Raw genomic sequence first — 18,522 nt, 5'->3', positions numbered from 1 at the left:
AACTCCCCTAATTTGGAGAAAGAAAGAGACGTCCAAGTACAGGAAGCCCATAGAACTCCTAATAGACATGACCAGAAAAGATTTTCACAACACATTGTAGTCAAACTCTCCACAGTAAAACATAAAGAAAACATTTTTTTAAAAAGATTTATTTATTTTACGTGAAAGAGTTACACAGAGAGAGAAGGAGAGGCGCAGCGAGAGAGAGAGACAGGTCTTCCATCTGATGGTTCACTCCCCAAATGGCTGCAATGGCTGGAGCTGTGCTGTTCCAAAGCCAGCAGCCAGGAGCTTCAAGGACTTGGGCCATCTTCCACTGCTTTCCCAGGCCACAGCAGAGAGAGCTGGATTGGAAGTGGAGCGGCTAGAACTAGACCTGACACCCATATGGGATACCGGCACTGCACGTGGCAGCTTTACCTGCTACACCATGGCACCGGCCCCAGAAAAGATTCTACAATGTTCGCGAGAGAAAAGCCAGATTACTTTCATAGGATCTGCAATTAGACTTATAGCTGACTTATCAGAAACCATACAGGCTTGGACAGTATGGCAAGATATATTCCAAGTCTTAAAAGAAAAAAATCTGTAAACCCAGAATACTGTACCCTACAAAGCTCTCATTTATGAATGAAGATGAAATAGAGACCTTCCATAACAAATAGAAATTGAAAGAATTTGTCACCACTCGTCCTACAAAAGATGCTTAAGGATGTGCTACACAGAGAAAGACTATGAAAGAAGGTGAAGGCAGAAAACCTCCGAGTAAAAGTACAAAGGAAATCCAAAGTAAACAATAGGAATATTTATAGAAAAATGGCAGGGCCAAGTCCTCACTTATCAATAGTCACCTTGAATGTAAATGGCCTCGACTCTCCAGTTAAACAACACAAACTGGCTGAATGGATTAAAAACCAAAACCCATCTATTTGCTGCTTACAAGAAAAACATCTCACCAACAAAGATGTACACAGACTGAAAGTGAAAGGTTGGAAAAAGATATTCCATGCTAACAGAAACCAAAAAAAAGCTGGTGTAGCCATCCTAATATCAAATAAAATAGACTTTAACACAAAAACTGTTAAGAGACAAAGAAGGGCACTATGTAATGATTAAGGGATCAGTTCAACAGGAAGATGTGACTATAATAAATGAATATGCACGAATTACAGGGCACCTGGATATTTAAAAGCAATGTTAATGAATCTAAAGGGAGACATAGACTCCAATACAATAGTAAAGGAGGACTTCAATACCCCACTTTTTTTCCTTAAAGATTTATCTACTTATTTACTTTGAAAGTCAGAGTTACACAGAGAGAGAAGGAGAAGCAAAGAGGCAGAGAGAGAGAGAGAGAGAGAGAGAGGTCTTCCTTCTGCTGGTTCACTCCCCAATTGGCTGCAACAGCAGGAACTTAGCAGAGAGCTGGATCGGAAGTGGAGCAGCCGGGACTCAAACTGGCGCCTGTATGGATGCCGACACTACAGGCAGCGGCTTTACCCGCTATACCCACTATGCCATAGTGCCAGCCGCCCCCCCCTTCAACAATGGACAGATCAACCAGACAGAAAATGAGCAAGGACACAGCAGAGCTAATCGACACTACAGACCAAATGGACCTAACAGATATCTACAGAACTTTTCATCCTACACTTGCAGAATACACATTCTTCTCACCAGTGCATGGAACTTTCTCTAGAATATAGACCACAGATCATACTATCTGTTGAGCTCTTTACTTAGAATAGAGCTAATCTTTTGTGTATAAAGTTAATTGAAAATAGATCTTAGTAAAAATAATGGGAATAGGAGAGGGAGGAGAAGAAGGGTGGGAGGCGGGTACAGTGGGAAGAATCACTATGTTCCTAAAGCTGTATATATGAAGTGTATGAAGTTTGTATACTGTAAATAAAAGGTTTCTGGGGTGGGGGCAGTTAGAGCTGCACAGAGAGGAGGGTACTCCTGGGGAGGGCCAGGGCTCAACTCCTGCTCGTCGTTCACTACACCTGGCGGTCACCTCCACACATGGTCACTGCTGGTTCTTGATCCAGTCTCTAAAAGTCAGCTGTTCTGACAGATGGGAAATTTGCTCGTTTACAATCTCCATTCCAAATAGTTTATCACTTCCTTGTGTGTGAGCCTTAAATGTTAACAAGAGGAGATAATTAGTCACAATCTCCTGAACCTCAATTCTAGGGTTTCAAGGGAAAAGAGGACAGGCATGCAGCCTGGAAGACACCGACTCCATCCAGACCTGTAACTGTCAGCAAGGAGCCTCACCAGCTTGTGGCTCAGTTTTCTTGAGTGCACACAGTGAGGAAATACGGCATCTACCAGTAGGGCTGGAGAGGCTGAGGGAGAGAACCAAAGGGACCCAAGCGTCTCTCCCACTTCAGATGGCAACAGGAAGACAACAGACGGCCTGTACTTGCTTCACGGTATCCCTTCCATCCTCACCCCACCACAAACATCAACATTCACATAATTTTTGAAGCACTTTTCCTGTTCAGACCACACACACATTAAGAACACCTTCTGCACGGATATGAGACCCTGAGGAGTTCCGGAAATGACTGACAGCAAAGTCACACAACTACAGGTGCTCCTGCAGTGTTCACACCCCACTTCCCCCCAGTGCACACACACGTGCTGCACACTGCCCACGCAGGACCACGTCGGGGAGCAGCTCCCTGCCCTCGCGCAGTCTCGGGTCACTGCCGCTATGATGGCGCCGCTATGATGGCAGGGGACTCTGCCCTCCGCTGCCATGTGAAGCTCTGGAGAGGAGCTAACTAGAAAGCCGACTGCACAGTTAAGTACCCAGTCACCATGAAAACAGCTTCCCAGCAGCAAAAGCCACCTCTGAAGCTGGTTACACTGCCTGCTCCTAATACACCACTTTCCAGGGTGAACACGGTGGAACGGGGGCTGGGGTGGGGGGCTGGTCACACGCAGGGTGAAGCCACCACGTCCTTCTCCAGAGCGCCTGCCCGTCAGCCAGGCAGGAGGAGTGCCCACCACCACACACTCTTGCTTTCCGAAGGCTGTGGCTTCAATTTGCACTTCTGTCCTAACGCGCGATGCTGAACTTGTTTTCCCAGATGGCTCTGTCTTCCCTACAGAAGTGTCTGTTCACGGCCCTTTCCCCCCTCTTAACTAGACTGCTCTCTTAATTCAGAGCTGGAACCTCAACAATTCATCACAAGTCCTTTGTCGGATGCGACTTGCAAATATTTTCTCTCAACACTCTCAGTTTCATTCTTATACTACATGCGGCAAAGGACACACTGATTACATCCATCTTCCAGGAGCCGGCGTGGTGGCACAGCAGGTCGGGCTGACACAACACTGGAGAAGTTCCAGTCCCACCTGCTCTGCTTCCGATCCAGCTCCCTGCTAATGTGTCTGGGAAAGCACTGCATGACGGCCTATGTGCTTGGGCCCCTGCAACCCGCGTGGGGGACCAGGATGGAATTCTGGGCTCCTGGCTTTGGCCTGGCCCAACCCCAGCCCTTGTAGCCATTTGGGGAGTCAAACAACAGATAGAAACCCTCCCCCACCCCACACACACACTCTACCTTTCAAGATAAATAAGTGAATCTTCAGAAAGATTCTCCTTTACGGCTCAGGCTCTTTATCACTTCTCTCTCAGTTTTTATTGTTAGTGTCATAGCTAAGAATTGTGCCTAACTCTAGTTACAAAGATATATGGAACTTGAGGAAACAGATTTTTCTCTTACTGGTTTTGTGGAAGTTTTCTAGGTTAACATTCTACATTTAGACCTATTATTCATTTTGAATTCACCTTCATAAGAGGTGTGTGGTTAAGCCAAAGTTCATCGTTCTCCATGTGCACAGCCGAATCTGTGTGACATTACCCTCCTCTCCCGCAATGTCACCAGGAGGGCTGTGGACACACACGCTGCTCCCGAGGGCAGGGGGATGGGTGGGTGCACACACGCCAGGGAGGTGAGAAAGGGCACACCCCTACGCCCAGCACGGGGCTCTGTCACTGCTCGCAGCTGCAGGGGTCTACTGCATCCATGGGCTCCAAAACATTTTTCTGCAGCAAGATCAACATTTCATTCCATTTTCCGTGAACTTCTTTCCTGAATTATCGGTTCAAATGTAACATGCTGGTCCCTCACTGTCCTCACAACCACGCTGACAGGGACAGTCCGACTGGGAAGCCTACCTTTTTGTGCTTTAGCAGTTATTTCAAAATACTTGACAGTGAGGTCCTGGATGGACAGCACAGCCATGTGCGCCTTCCGCTGCCAGTCTGCGTCTTCTTTCTGGAGACTTTCGATTCTTCGGGGTCCCAGATAATCATTCTCCATGGAGATCTTCAGAGAGAACAAGGGGAAATCAAGACATTCATTTCTTTTACCCATTCCACAAGCATTTTCTGAACGTTTAAGTAAGGACTGTGCACAGAGGAGGATTCACTGATTTGCAAAGAATATCTAACGACATCCAACATCTATGCCCTGACCCTCCCCTCACTCCATATGCAAGCAAAGGACAACCCGAGGGCGTCTGTGTGTCGCGATCGTGAGCTGCTCACTGCCTCTGTGTACAAGGAGCAGGTTACGAATCATCTGTGTGACGTATCAGGTAAATGCTAACACGAAATCCATGCAAGTGGTATTTCTATAAACGCGTATTTCAAAACACTACACAGGTATGTCTTAACATGGATGAAATGTGCAACCCAGCAATCTCGACAATCAACTGCTTGTACTACAAACCTGGCGTACCATACACAGAGAAAAATTATCAGAAAGTCAACAGTAAGTTGCTAATGAGGAATGCTAACTCATTCATGGAACACTTTAAAAAAAAACTTACCAAGTATTATCACAAAACAGGAGGGATGAACTTAGCAAATTATAAGCCATATTCTCTAAACCATGAAATAAATAAAAACAAAGTCGAAAACCAAAATAAAGTCATCGTCTGACTTCACCCCTGAACCGAGAGTTGACCTCGGTGTCACGTTAAAGCAGCTTACACAGAGAGCCAGCAAAGGCAGGAGCAGCAGATGTCACGCGGGAGAAGTCCAAGGATTTAGTTTCACGTGTGCCAACTTTGACTTTCCGAAGGTGATGGCCAGAAATGCGCGTCTGGGTATCACTGACACATAAGACAGCTAAGCCCAGAGAGCAGACGGCGTCACCTGACAACTGTGAGGAAAGCTCCGCCCCCCACAGGTAGTGAAGAGCAGCCCCCAGAACCGATGCCACACAAGGGGGTCACAGAAGCCCCAAGGTCCCGCAGGACAGAGATGCCGGCCTCTGCTTCGGCACCCACAGAGTGGGCAGCACGAAGGTCCCGGACCCCAGCAAGGACCATGACCAGCACGCGTGGATGCAGCCGGAGGGCCGTGCCCCGTCTGGCGCTCCCATCACAGCCCCTCCGGGGCTCACTGCCTACATGCGCAAGCTTCCTGTTTCCTGAGCAAAGCGCATCTAAAAACTCGCTTCCATCCAGCTGGAGGAAAGAAACATGGACAGCATACACACGCTCTTCTGAGGGGTGTGGTTAGCTGGGAGGAGAGAGAAGAGAATAATGGAGCAAGGTCAGGGCTTACAGGAGGGCCCCTTGCTCGTTGTGGGTCCTGTTTTAGCCGAGACACCAGGGTAGAGAGCAGAGCGTATGGTCAGAGGCACCCCACAGGGCAAGAGAGGGATGGGGCTGAGAAAAGCAGAGACCAGAGAAGTCTGTGCTTACTTCCTGCCCCTGCTTAAAAGCGGAGCACGGGGCCAGGGTTGAGGCCACTGCTCGGCCCACGGGCATCTCCTACCGTTCAACTCCAGCCACTCTGCTTCTGATCCATCTCCCTGCTGCTGTGACTGGGAAAGTGCAGATGATGGCCCAAGGACCTGCGTCCCTGCCACCCATTTTGGGGACAAGAATGGAGCACCTGGCTTCAGCCTGGCCCAGCCTTGACTACTGCAGTCTTTCAGGGAAGATTCTCACTCCCTGCTTTTCGAATAAGAAGTCCCTGTCACTCTGTTATTCAAAAAAATAACTCTTTTAAAAAAATCACCTTTAGAAACAAAACCTACACTTCCCCCACTTTTCTTCATCACACAAACACATGGGTTTTGTAATCATGAAGAATACTAAATGCCTTCCATTTCCTAATGGTTCACAAGCCATTCCACTGGACAGGCAGCAGGCCCGCTGTCCAATTTCCTGTTCCTAGTCAGACGGACAATGAGCTCATGTTTTCATATATGAGGCATCGCAAGGCAAATTACAAGAATTACCTCTTTTTTCCACTGCACTGGGGAGAGAAAGGAAGTAGAGATAATATCAGATCCTGAATATCTGGGAAACAGAATAACATGAGCTCCAATTCTATGATTATAAAAACTGTGCCAGGCAAAGAAAATTAAGCCTGCAGTGGCTGCGTAGGTTCTTGATACTCCACTCCCTCCCATCTGCACTGGATGACGACAGTGCCTTGAACCCCACTCTGTAGGAATCAGATACACACTGGATATGGCTGGTTCTCAACTCCTCCCAGACAACGTGCACAGCCAATATCTGCAAATAAAGACCCCTCTACTGTGTGCTTTTGTGGGCACAAATATGAGTCAGACCATCAGTGTCTGGAGGCGGGGGAAGGGCACAGAGAGATCTGTGATGTGGAAATGTCACGAAAACCGAGACTTGACTCTGTGACTTCTTAACTGGGAGACCTGGGACAAATCACTTAGCACTCAGTCACTGGACACGTTACACATTTGCTCAGTGCTAATACCAGAGATACAACATACTCAGCTTACTAGAGAACACTGCCATTCAAAGAGCAGGAACACTGCTGGGAGAGTGTGCCCAGGATGCCAGGCGGAGCGGAGCAGAGAGGCAGTGCACGCCTGGGCAGAAATCCTGCAGAGAATGAGAGGATTCTCAAAGAACAAATCAATGGAGATGGTGAAGTGTCTCTGGGTCAGAAACAGAACAAGAAAAGTCAAAGGGACTTGGAAGAACACACCTCGGTACAGACAGACTGCACTGCAGCTCAGAGCCACAGCGGCCCTCGATGGAGGCTGGGACTGATCAGCACAGAGCAAACAGGGAGAGAGCAACGCCAGAAAGGCGTGCAGAGGCCAGGACCAAGCTGAGCAGAAGCCTAGAGGCAGGCATGCTCAGGGCATCTAGGGGACCTCAGCAGGCCTGCTTGGCAGGAGCACAGGGAAAACACAGAACAATGCAAGAATTAGCGGGGCGGTGCTGCAGAGATAATGCCCCTAAGTGCCTGGGGGGCGGGGCACAGCCCCTGAAATTGGAGGCAGGCTGCAGTTTCTGCTCCACAGCTCCGCAACAGGCCAACAGGCCAGGGATGGGCACACCCGCCCCCAAAGGAATGTGGCAGCAGGAGCAGCAGGAGGTTAATGGACCTTAATTGGTACTTGGAATATTTCAAATTTGCAGGAGCATCTAAATGGGCCTGTCTCTGAAGATTTGCAACACAGCTCTAATCCCTATCTTAGACCACCAGACCGAATTCCTTTTCTCAAATCCTTAAGTTGATGTATAACCTTACCTATGTGCCTGCTGGCTTGCAGACTTGCTGGTACCCTCTAAATAAAAGTGGGAGCTCGTAGCTACCCCGGTGGCACACTCTTAGAATGGCCGCTCCCGTGTCCTGTCTCCTCATCTGAAAAACCCCACAGCATAGTGGGTTAAAGCCCTGGCCTGTTGCACCAGCATCCCATATGGGCGCCGGTTCAAGTCCCAGCTGTTCCACTTCCCATCCAGCTCTCTATTATGGCCTGGGAAAGCAGTACAAGATGGCCCAAGTCTTTGGACCCCTGCACCCACGTGGGAGTCGTGGAGGAAGCTCCTGTTTTCAGATCAGCTCAGCTCTGGCCATTGCAGTCATTTGGGAGTTGACCAGCAGATGGAAGACCTCTCTATCTCTCTGGCTGTACCTCTCTCTGTGACTCTTTCAAAAATAAACAAACACCTGAGACAGGCAAAGCTTATGAAGAAAAGAGATCTATCTGGCTCCCAGCTGCACAGCTTCAACGGCCTGGTGTCTGGGTGGCTCGGTTCCCACGAGGGTGCTCTTGGCCCGTGTCCCACTGGAGTGTGCACAGCACAGAGCTGACAGGCTGAGATGGGAAACCAGAGAGACAGGTGGGAGCTCAGGCTCTGTCCGGAGCCAACCAGCTTCCCAGAAGCACGACCTTCTCCATCGGGCGGCCCTGCAGAACAGGACGTGCCACTCTGGGCATCGAGCTCCGCCATCTGAGCCCTCCAGAAACAAACCACATCCACACCAAGGCAGGACACAGAGCCGCCAGGCAGGTCACTCCAGGGAAACCCCGCGGCTTCCTGTGCAGCCCTCGTCCCAGATTTAAGGGTCCTGGAGACGCTTGCCGTAACACTGAAGCTCAGGCTCCTCTTGTCACGACGACTTCTGACTTTCAAACACCCAAGTCAAAAGCAAAAGATTGGGATTTCCCAGTATGGAACAGAAATTCAGTATTATAAACATCCCTCTACGGGCGTTAAGATACAAGCCCTTGTCCATGACGTGGCTAAACTTCACATCCTTTGACTGTAAAGAAAAATGGAAATGAAACTTGTATCACAGCTTTTCATAATGAGAAATTTTTAATGAGAAAGCCTCATTCTTTGACAGTGATTTGAGGCTAAGCCGCTACTTCCATAGAACAACAGAATGTGATATGCTCAGTGTGCACTTCTCCCCACCTGCTTCTCAAGTGTTACGGGGTGTGGGGGTGGGCAGTGCTGTGGTGTTGTAGGCTAAGCCTCGCATTGCACATGGGTGCTGGTTCAAGTCACAGCTGCTCCTCTTCTGATCCAGCTCTCTGCTATGGCCTGGGAAAGCAACAGAAGATGGCCCAAGCAGTAGGGCCCCTGCACCTATGCAGGAGACTGGAAGAAGCTCCTGGCTTTGGGTCAGCCCAGTTCTGGCCACTGCAGCCACTTGGGGAATGAACCAGCGGATGAAACCCTCCCCCTTGCCCCATAACTCTACCTACCAAATAAATAAATAAAATATATTTTTTTTAAAGTCTTAAGAGGGATGTCAATTCCCGCCTTTCATCTCCAGGTCCCACCCCTGCCAATGACGCTCGGGGTCAGAACTGCACGTCCCATCCAGGCTTTGTCACAGGAGGGCTGGGCAGGAGGAGCAGACCCCTTCTTCCCAGCCTGACCCTCCCTGGCTGCCATTCCTGTGAGTGTCCCCAATACCACTTTTTCACCACCAGCAGCAGCTGTCTCCTGAAGCAGGAACAGAAATCATCTGGAGATTTCTTTCCAACCCTTGCCTCATGGTACATCACATTCTGCTTCCCACAGGACTCACTGGCGCCAGCTCCACAGAACCCTAACCCAGAGAGGGGGACTCGCCAGGAGCGGTTCTCTAACCCAGGGAGGGGGACTCACCAGGAGAGGTTCTCTAACCCAGAGAGGGGGACTCACCAGGAGAGGTTCTCTAACCCAGGGAAGGGGACTCACAGGAGAGGTTCTCTAACCCAGAGAGGGGGACTCACCACGAGAGGTTCTCTAACCCAGAGAGGGGGACTCACCACGAGAGGTTCTCTAACCCAGGGAAGGGGACTCACAGGAGAGGTTCTCTAACCCAGGGAAGGGACTCACCAGGAGAGGTTCTCTAACCCAGAGAGGGGGACTCACCAGGAGAGGTTCTCTAACCCAGGGAAGGGGACTCGCAGGAGAGGTTCTCTAACCCAGGGAAAGGGACTCGCAGGAGCAGTTCTCTAACCCAGGGAAAGGGACTCGCAGGAGCAGTTCTCTAACCCAGGGAAGGGGACTCGCAGGAGAGGTTCTCTAACCCAGGGAGGGGGACTCACCAGGAGAGGTTCTCTAACCCAGAGAGGGGGACTCACCAGGAGAGGTTCTCTAACCCAGGGAAGGGGACTCACAGGAGAGGTTCTCTAACCCAGAGAGGGGGACTCACCACGAGAGGTTCTCTAACCCAGAGAGGGGGACTCACCACGAGAGGTTCTCTAACCCAGGGAAGGGGACTCACAGGAGAGGTTCTCTAACCCAGGGAAGGGACTCACCAGGAGAGGTTCTCTAACCCAGAGAGGGGGACTCACCAGGAGAGGTTCTCTAACCCAGGGAAGGGGACTCGCAGGAGAGGTTCTCTAACCCAGGGAAAGGGACTCGCAGGAGCAGTTCTCTAACCCAGGGAAAGGGACTCGCAGGAGCAGTTCTCTAACCCAGGGAAGGGGACTCGCAGGAGAGGTTCTCTAACCCAGGGAGGGGGACTCACCAGGAGAGGTTCTCTAACCCAGAGAGGGGGACTCACCAGGAGAGGTTCTCTAACCCAGGGAAGGGGACTCACAGGAGAGGTTCTCTAACCCAGAGAGGGGGACTCACCACGAGAGGTTCTCTAACCCAGAGAGGGGGACTCACCACGAGAGGTTCTCTAACCCAGGGAAGGGGACTCACAGGAGAGGTTCTCTAACCCAGGGAAGGGACTCACCAGGAGAGGTTCTCTAACCCAGGGAAGGGGACTCACAGGAGAGGTTCTCTAACCCAGGGAGGGGGACTCACAGGAGAGGTTCTCTAACCCAGGGAAGGAGACTCACCAGGAGAGGTTCTCTAACCCAGAGAGGGGGACTCACCAGGAGAGGTTCTCTAACCCAGGGAAGGGGACTCGCAGGAGAGGTTCTCTAACCCAGGGAAGGGGACTCGCAGGAGAGGTTCTCTAACCCAGGGAAAGGGACTCACCACAAGCAGTTCTCTAAACCAAGGAAGGGGACTCACCGTGTGAGGTTTTCTGAGCCAGAGGAAGGTGTGTGTGTGTGTGTGTGTGTGTGTGTGTAATCTCCATGAGTGGTTCTCTGAACCAGAGAGGGGGACTCGCCAGGAGGCTCTCTAAGCCAGAGGACTCCGATCTGGCATTTTCTTTCTCACAGCCCTGCCAGTGGCTTGCCCACACCAGCAGTGCCAGCAGCTTTGTGGCTCCCTCTGACACGCCTTAGAGTATCTTTCCTACCTTTCTCATCGTCTGATTACTAACTCGACATCTACTTAATTATTCTCAAGTCCCTCTAATTATTCTAACGTTTGATTTTCTGATCAGACTCCAAAAGATGCAATTATGTAATAGATATTCAAAAAGCAAAATAATGAGCGCTCAAAATTCAGACCTGCTAACCCAGAACATTCAAGTAGAATGAATTCTATGCGCATGGTTAGGTACTGTAACCTTAAGCAACAGGAAACGGAAAAAGGAGCGATGAAGACTTGCTCTGTGGCTTTTCAGGACAAAAGTTTTTCTTCCCTCTTAAATCCTGAAGGAATTACCAGAACATAACTTGTATTCGCTGTAGAGCTAATAGCCCACCTCCGCGGGGTCAGCGGCATGGCACCAAGGGCTAACATGCTGCCTGCAACCATCCTGTATCGCAGCACCAGTTCTGGTCCTGCTGCTCCAGTTCTGATTCAGTCCCCTGCTAATGCACCTATGAAAGTGGAAGATGCCAGTACCAGGGACCCTGTCACCCATGTGGCAGAACAGGATGGAGTTCCCAGGCTCCTGCTCTGACAGGACAAGCATGGCCATTGCAAACACTTCGGAGTGGCAGGGGGAGGGTGGGGACCAGGATCTCTCTGCCCTGCCCCCACCCGGCAGGGTTCCCTGGTTCCCTTTAGTCAGTCCCTGTTATACATAACAACAGGCACTCTCCTAGCCACACCCTTCTAGCGCTGCTTGGTGACCATGCGCCAGCCTTTCAGCATTTCTGTGCCCAAGATGCACAGAGCAAGGAGACCGAGACTTTTCCTAACTAGGCAAGCGTGCAGACGTACACTTCTGGTCATCTGGACCGTGTGCTGCAACAGCGACTCGTCTGCTTTCCATTTCAGGGCCAGAAAGAAAACAGGGCCTGTTTCTGACATGGAAAAAACTGTGCGTCAGCTTAGGTAGCTGGGATAGCATACCTAGTTTATAAACACAAATTTACATTATACTACTTGCTTGGATACCGGTTTTATGAGACTCTCATGTTATTCCTACCTATTGTTGAGATGCAGGGAGAAAAGATAAATTCAAATGTGCTCACGTGGTGGTAGCCAAGCTGCGCATTTCCCCAGGCCCGGGAGTTAGCTAGGATGACTCCCGAGCAGTTTCACAGGAAGGCATGATCAGATGCAGCAGCATCTACTGGAGCACCTTGACATTCAAAGCAGACGCTGAGTTTCTTACGGCCCAGTGAAGAGAGTAAAAGGATGCCCGGGGCAGAGGCGGGGTGGGAGACGGAGAGCCAGCCCTGCTTTGCTGGTAAGCAGCTGCCCAGAAGGGGCCCTCATCCCGTCCGTCTGGTGGGGCTGGAGGCAGGACCATTCTGTTTCACAGCTACACTTGCCTGGGTGATGTGGAAGACAAGCACACTGAAGACTCACGTAGGAGACAAACGGAAAACGAGCTCCAAACTGCTCTGAGGAGAAGATGACCAACGGCCCCACAGGAAGAAGATCCGGGAGTATGAACAGGCAACCCATTCACTAACTGACTCTGACCCATTAAGATCTCTCTCTCTCTGCCTTTCAAATGAATATGAACAATGAAATCAAAAAGCAGGGAAACAGATCTTCCACCCACTGGTTCACTCCTCAAATATGTACAATAGCCAAAGTCCAGCCAGGCCAATGCAGGACCCAGAACTCCATCTGGGTCCCCTCTGTTGAGCCATCACTGCTGCTTCCCGGAACAGGAACATGGGTGGACACAGGCGTCCCATCAGACACCCCGACCATGTAGGTGGACACAGGCGTCCCATCAGACACCCCGGCCGTGTGGGTGGACACAGGCGTCCCATCAGACACCCCGACCATGTGGGTGGACACAGGCATCCCATCAGACACCCCGACCGTGTGGGTGGACACAGGCGTCCCATCAGACACCCCGGGCACTGTGCCCAACATCTGCCCCTGCCTTCCTGTCTGGTGCCTCTCAGGCTTCAGCGTGTACCACAATCACCAGGGCCTCATTAAGACCAAGACTGCTGAGCCCCATCCCGGGGTCTCCATACAAGGGAGCACAGTGAGGCCTCCCCATAACAACTCCTCATAAGGACTCCCCATAATAACTCATGCTACCAGAGAGGACACGTTACGAGAACTCACACATCAGCCTGGCGACCGCAGGCTCTCTAAAGGGCTGTCTGGCTCAGAATGGATTCCAGGCCTGAAATAACACTCATCAGGCAGGAGCTGCCTAACACTTAAGAGTGGTAAGACAGAGATCAGCAAAAAACTCCTCATCACTTCAATGACCAACACTGTATTTAAACACGCTGAATGTAAAATACACATTATACATCTGCAGTACCAGACTGACTCCATTCTTAGCACCCCTTAATGCTGAGGTTTCTGAAACCCTAGCCCCAAGAATCTGAAGAGCACGGAGGAGCCTGCAGAGGCCTGGTGTGGGGGCCCAATGGGCTGAGCTGCTGCCTGCACCGGTTTGAGTCCAGGCTACTCCATTTCAGATCCGCTCCTTGCTCATGAGCAGAGGATGGCCCAAGTCCTTGGGCCCCTGCCTCCACATGGGAGACCCAGAGGAAGCTCCTGGCTCTTGACTTGACAGGCCCAGCCTCGGCTACTGCGGCCATTTGGAGAGTGAACCAGTGGATGGAAAATCTCTTTCCCTCTCTCTTTCTGTAACTCTGCCTTTTAAATAAATAAAATTATTTAAAAAAAAAAAAAAAAAAAAAAAAAGGAAGGCCAGCGCCGTGGCTCAATAGGCTAATCCTCCATCTGCGGAACCGGCACCCTGGGTTCTAGTCCCGGTCAGGGCACCAGATTCTGTCCCAGTTGCTCCTCTTCCAGGCCAGCTCTCTGCTGTGGCCCAGGAGTGCAGTGGAAGATGGCCCAAGTCCTTGGGTCCTGCACCCGCATGGGAGACCAGGAGAAGCACTTGGCTCCTGGCTTCAGATCAGCGCAGCACGCCAGTCGTAGCAGCCATTGGGGGGTGAACCAACGGCAAAGGAAGACCTGTCTCTCTCTGTCCACTCTGCCTGTCCAAAAAAAAAAAAAAAAAAAAACAACCTGCGTACAACATACCAGCACTCCACTGTCTATATATCCCATTCCATTTAAAAAAAAAAAAAACAAAACTTTTATTTACATATTTGAAAGGTAGAGTTACAGAGAGGGGGCGACAGAGAGAGGTTTTCCACCTGCTGGTTCACTCCCCAATGGCTGCAAAAGCCAGGGCTGGGCCAGACTGAAGGAAGGCGTCTGGAGCCTCTTGGTCTCCCATGTGGGTGCCCGGGCCCACGCATTTTCCACTTGACGCGTCTTCCACTGCTCTCCCAGGCACATTAGCAGGGAGCTGGCTCAGAAGCGCAGCAGATGGGTCTTGAACCATATGAGATGCTGGCTTTGTAGGTGGCACCTTTACCAGCTACGTCATGATGCTGGCCCCAATTTTCATCCTTTAAAACAATCAGCATTGCTGATATGTAATTCATATACATACTAGAAAAGGCATCCTTTTACCTAAAATTTTGGTTAATTTTATGGCCCACCTCACAGCCACTGTAGTCAGGATTCGGAAGATACCCACTATCCCGAAGGATTCTCTTATGGCAGCTTCACTTCTTTCTACCGCAGGCGACGATGACGGGTCAGCTTTCTGTCAGCACACAGCAGCGTGCTCACTGCTGGACTTCGTATCAATGGAATCATAGCTTATATTTTTGCCCGGTATTTTTCTGCTCAGCCTAATTCTTCATTAGCAATTTCATTAAAACCTAAGTTACATACCAATCAAGTCAAGCCACTGAGTGTTCAGTTCAGGGACACAAGCAGGACACAGGAAATCCCACCACACCCAGACTCACTGGGCCGCACGGGCAGCTGCCCCCTGGCACTCTCTCTACTTAGAGCTGGCTTGTTAGGTTTAGCATGACTGTGAGATCTCTCTGACCGATGAATGATCCGTCCAGCCACATGCACTGCTGAGGAGTCTACTTGGGGGAATGACACACGCGGCCACAAACCAGAAAGGTGATCCTACAGACATCAAGGGAACACACACTGTTCAAAAAAGGAATGCCTGGTAAATGTTCCCAGGACAGAACTGGAATTGTCTACAGTGCGATGCAGCATCCTGCAAGCAAGCTAAGGGCAAGATTCTTGCTAAGAGAATTAATGAGTGTTCAGCATGGGAAGCCCTCTAAGAGCCAAGAGTTTCCTGAACACGTGAAGGAAAATGACCAGGACAAGGAGGACAGAGAGAAAGGTCGCTGGGTCAAGTGAAGCCCAGCCTGCTGCACCCAGAGACGCCCACTCTGTCAGAACCCAGGGAGAGGAGGCTGAGCTGTGGAGCCCACTCCCTATGGAATAGCCTCCTAAGGGTAAAAGTCAATCAATAAAAAGATCTCCGGACTGTTAAAAACAGAAAGAATAAATGGAAGGAGCCGGCGCCGCGGCTCACTAGGCTAATCCTCCGCCTGCGGCGCCAGCACACCGGGTTCTAGTCCCGGTCGGGGAGCCGGATTCTGTCCCGGTTGCCCCTCTTCCAGGCCAGCTCTCTGCTGTGGCCTGGGAGTGCAGTGGAGGATGGCCCAAGTGCTTGGGCCCTGCACCCCATGGGAGACCAGGAGAAGCACCTGGCTCCTGCCTTCGGATAGGCGTGGTGCGCTGGCCGTGGTGGCCTTTGGAGGGTGAACCAACTGCAAAGGAAGACCTTTCTCTCTGTCTCTCTCTCTCACTGTCCACTCTGCCTGTCAAAAAAAAAAAAAAAAAAAAAAAAAGAATAATTGGAAGGATACCCTGAGTTTATGGAGTCAAAGAACTACTATTATTAAATGTCCAATTGCAAGAAAATCACCCACTTTAACAAGAGGCAACGCTCCTGGGTAGACTAGAAGACACACAAAGACCAGCAGGAATGAAGAAAATGCTCAATACCACTACGGAGGGACATCACCTTTCAGAAGGGTGCTCCCAAAAACTCAAGAGGTTGAGTGCTGGCAGGAGGTGGACGCCTGCACAGGGTTGCAGTCGTTGCGGGAGTCTGGAAATTCCTCAGACACCGCACCCCCGCTCCCAGGGGCCATGCAAGAATCTGACATCCGTGCGCTGAGCTATCTGCGCCTCCACCGTATTTGGAATGGCCAAGACTTAGAATCAGCTTCTGTCCAACAAGCGAGGGAGATCTCATACACACACACACACACACACACACACTCAATTCTGACCTTTCTAACAGAAAGAAATCTAGCGCAGGCATTGGGCCTGGCGGTCACAACACCTGCATCCTGCATAGGAGTACTTGGGTTCGTGTATTCAGCTCCACTTCCAACGCTGGCTTCCTTCTCATGCACACCCTGAGAAGCACGGGTGACGCCCAAGTATTTGGTCCCCTGCCACCTACCAGGGAGATCCAGACTGGGTTTCAAGCTCCTGGCTTTGGCCTAGCACAGCCCTGGCTGTTTCAGACACTTAGGAAGTGAATCAGCAGATGGAAGATCTCTATGTTTCCATTCTTTGCCTTTCAAATAGATGGAGATAAGTTTTAATTAAGAGGTAAACTCAAGGCAGAGAATAAGAATGCTGGTTACCAGGTTCCTGTGGGGTTGGGTTCAGGCAGGAAAGTTGTAATACTGGTCCAAGGATATTTTCACTAAGTGAAGAGATCTACTGCAGAACATGATCCTCATGTTACTAGACATGTACTGAACTCCTGAAAATTCTGATGAGTATATAGATTTTTCAAAAAGATTTATTTATTTATTTGAAAGGCAGAGATACAGAGAGGCAGAGCAAAGACAAAGAGAGAGATCTGCTGGCTCACTCCCCAAATGGCCGCAACGGCCGAAGCTGGGCAGATCCAAAGCCAGGAGCCTGCAGTTTCTTCCAGGTCTCCCTCACAGATGCAGGGGCCCAAGGACTTGGGCCACCTTCTCTTGTTTTCCCAGGCCACAACAGAGAGCTGGGTAGGAAGTGGTGTGGCCAGGAATGGAGCCAGTACCCATAAGGGATGCTGGCACCACAGGCAGCGGCTTTATTCACTATGCCACAGCACGGGCCCCAAGTGCATAAATGTTTAAGAGTTCTCATACGCGGCTCACTAGGCTAATCCTCTGCCTTGCGGCGCCGGCACACCGGGTTCTAGTCCCGGTCGGGGCGCCAGATTCTGTCCCGGTTGCCCCTCTTCCAGGCCAGCTCTCTGCTGTGGCCAGGGAGTGCAGTGGAGGATGGCCCAAGTGCTTGGGCCCTGCACCCCATGGGAGACCAGGATAAGTACCTGGCTCCTGCCATCGGATCAGCGTGGTATGCCAGCCACAGCGTGCTGGCTGCGGCCGCCACTGGAGGGTAAACCAACTGCAAAGGAAGACCTTTCTCTCTGTCTCTCTCTCTCTCTCACTATCCACTCTGCCTGTCAAAAAAATAAATAAATTAAAAAAAAAAAAAGAGTTCTCATAACAAGAAAACAAGTACATGAGGCAATGCATGTTAAGTAGCTCAACTCAGCCATTCCATAATGCACACATTCCAAAACACGGTCTATCTGGAAAACAGACACCATTCTAATTTGATTTAAAAATTAAGAATAAAATCAGCTTAAAGGCCCTGCTGGATTTTCAAGTCAATGTATGGAGTCTCCAATCTAGTGTGAGGCACTTCTCTGTGCAACCATTTCTCTTACCAAACTTTTATAGTTTTTAATACCCAAGACTTCCGTATATTTTTCAAAATTTTCCCTTTAATAATCCATGAATAAGATGATATAAATGATATTTTTTTAATTCCAATTTTTGGTTGTTTGTACCTAGAAAATAAAAATGTAACAATTTCTAATATTCACTTTGTATCCCAAGATTACAATAAACTTTTTTCTTAAAAGATGTATTTATTTACTTGAGAGGCAGAGTTATAGACACAGAGAGGGAGAGACAAAGACAGAGGTTTCAGCTGCTGGTTCACTCCCCAAATGGCTCCAACAGGTGGCCCAAGCTTCTTCTGGGTCTCCCAAGCAGGTACAGGGGCCCAACCACTTGGGCCATCTGCTGCTGCTTCACACAGGCCATTAGCAGGGATCTAAAGTGGAGCATCTGGGACTCAAGCAGGTGCCCAAAAGGGATGCCAGTACTGCAGGGGGAGGCTAGCCCACCACACCACAGTGCTGGCCCCTACACAACTGTGATATTACTTCTACTAGCTTCTTTGGGATCTTCTACATAGACAATTACAGGAGTTACAAATAAGTCTAACTTCACACCACATCATTTCTAATGCATGTACCCTTTCCTTTGCTTTTAGTATCTCACTGAACTGGTTAGGCACTTGGGCAGACAAGCCTGCTTGGTTCTCAGTCTTATGGAAAAAGTACAACACTGAGTTTTCCACATGTGTCCTTCTCTCCTTCTCCCTGGCTTATTCAGAGTTTTCATCACAGAAAAGTATTAAACTTTGTTAAATGCTTTTCTATCTCTGAAAAATAATATACTGTGCCCACTCAAACTTTATTCTGATCGTTCTGATAGTAGT

General features: G+C 50.0%; 1 protein-coding gene across 2 annotated transcripts in view; it reads right to left on the bottom strand.

Annotated features, from left to right (window-relative positions):
- JMY (junction mediating and regulatory protein, p53 cofactor) overlaps positions 1–18,522 on the bottom strand; it is a 75,323-nt gene that overhangs the window by 27,565 nt on the left and 29,236 nt on the right. For both annotated transcript variants that reach the window (XM_070056325.1, XM_070056324.1), the window contains one exon: positions 4,196–4,346. In XM_070056325.1, the coding sequence (XP_069912426.1) occupies positions 4,196–4,346 (151 nt within the window). The remainder of the gene's footprint in view (positions 1–4,195; positions 4,347–18,522) is intronic.

The sequence above is a fragment of the Oryctolagus cuniculus genome, chromosome 14 (genome assembly GCF_964237555.1).
Source record: "Oryctolagus cuniculus chromosome 14, mOryCun1.1, whole genome shotgun sequence".
Taxonomy (NCBI): Eukaryota; Metazoa; Chordata; class Mammalia; order Lagomorpha; family Leporidae; genus Oryctolagus; species Oryctolagus cuniculus.
The sequence above is the reverse complement of the archived record's forward strand: the minus strand, read 5'-3'. Positions and strand labels throughout refer to the sequence as shown.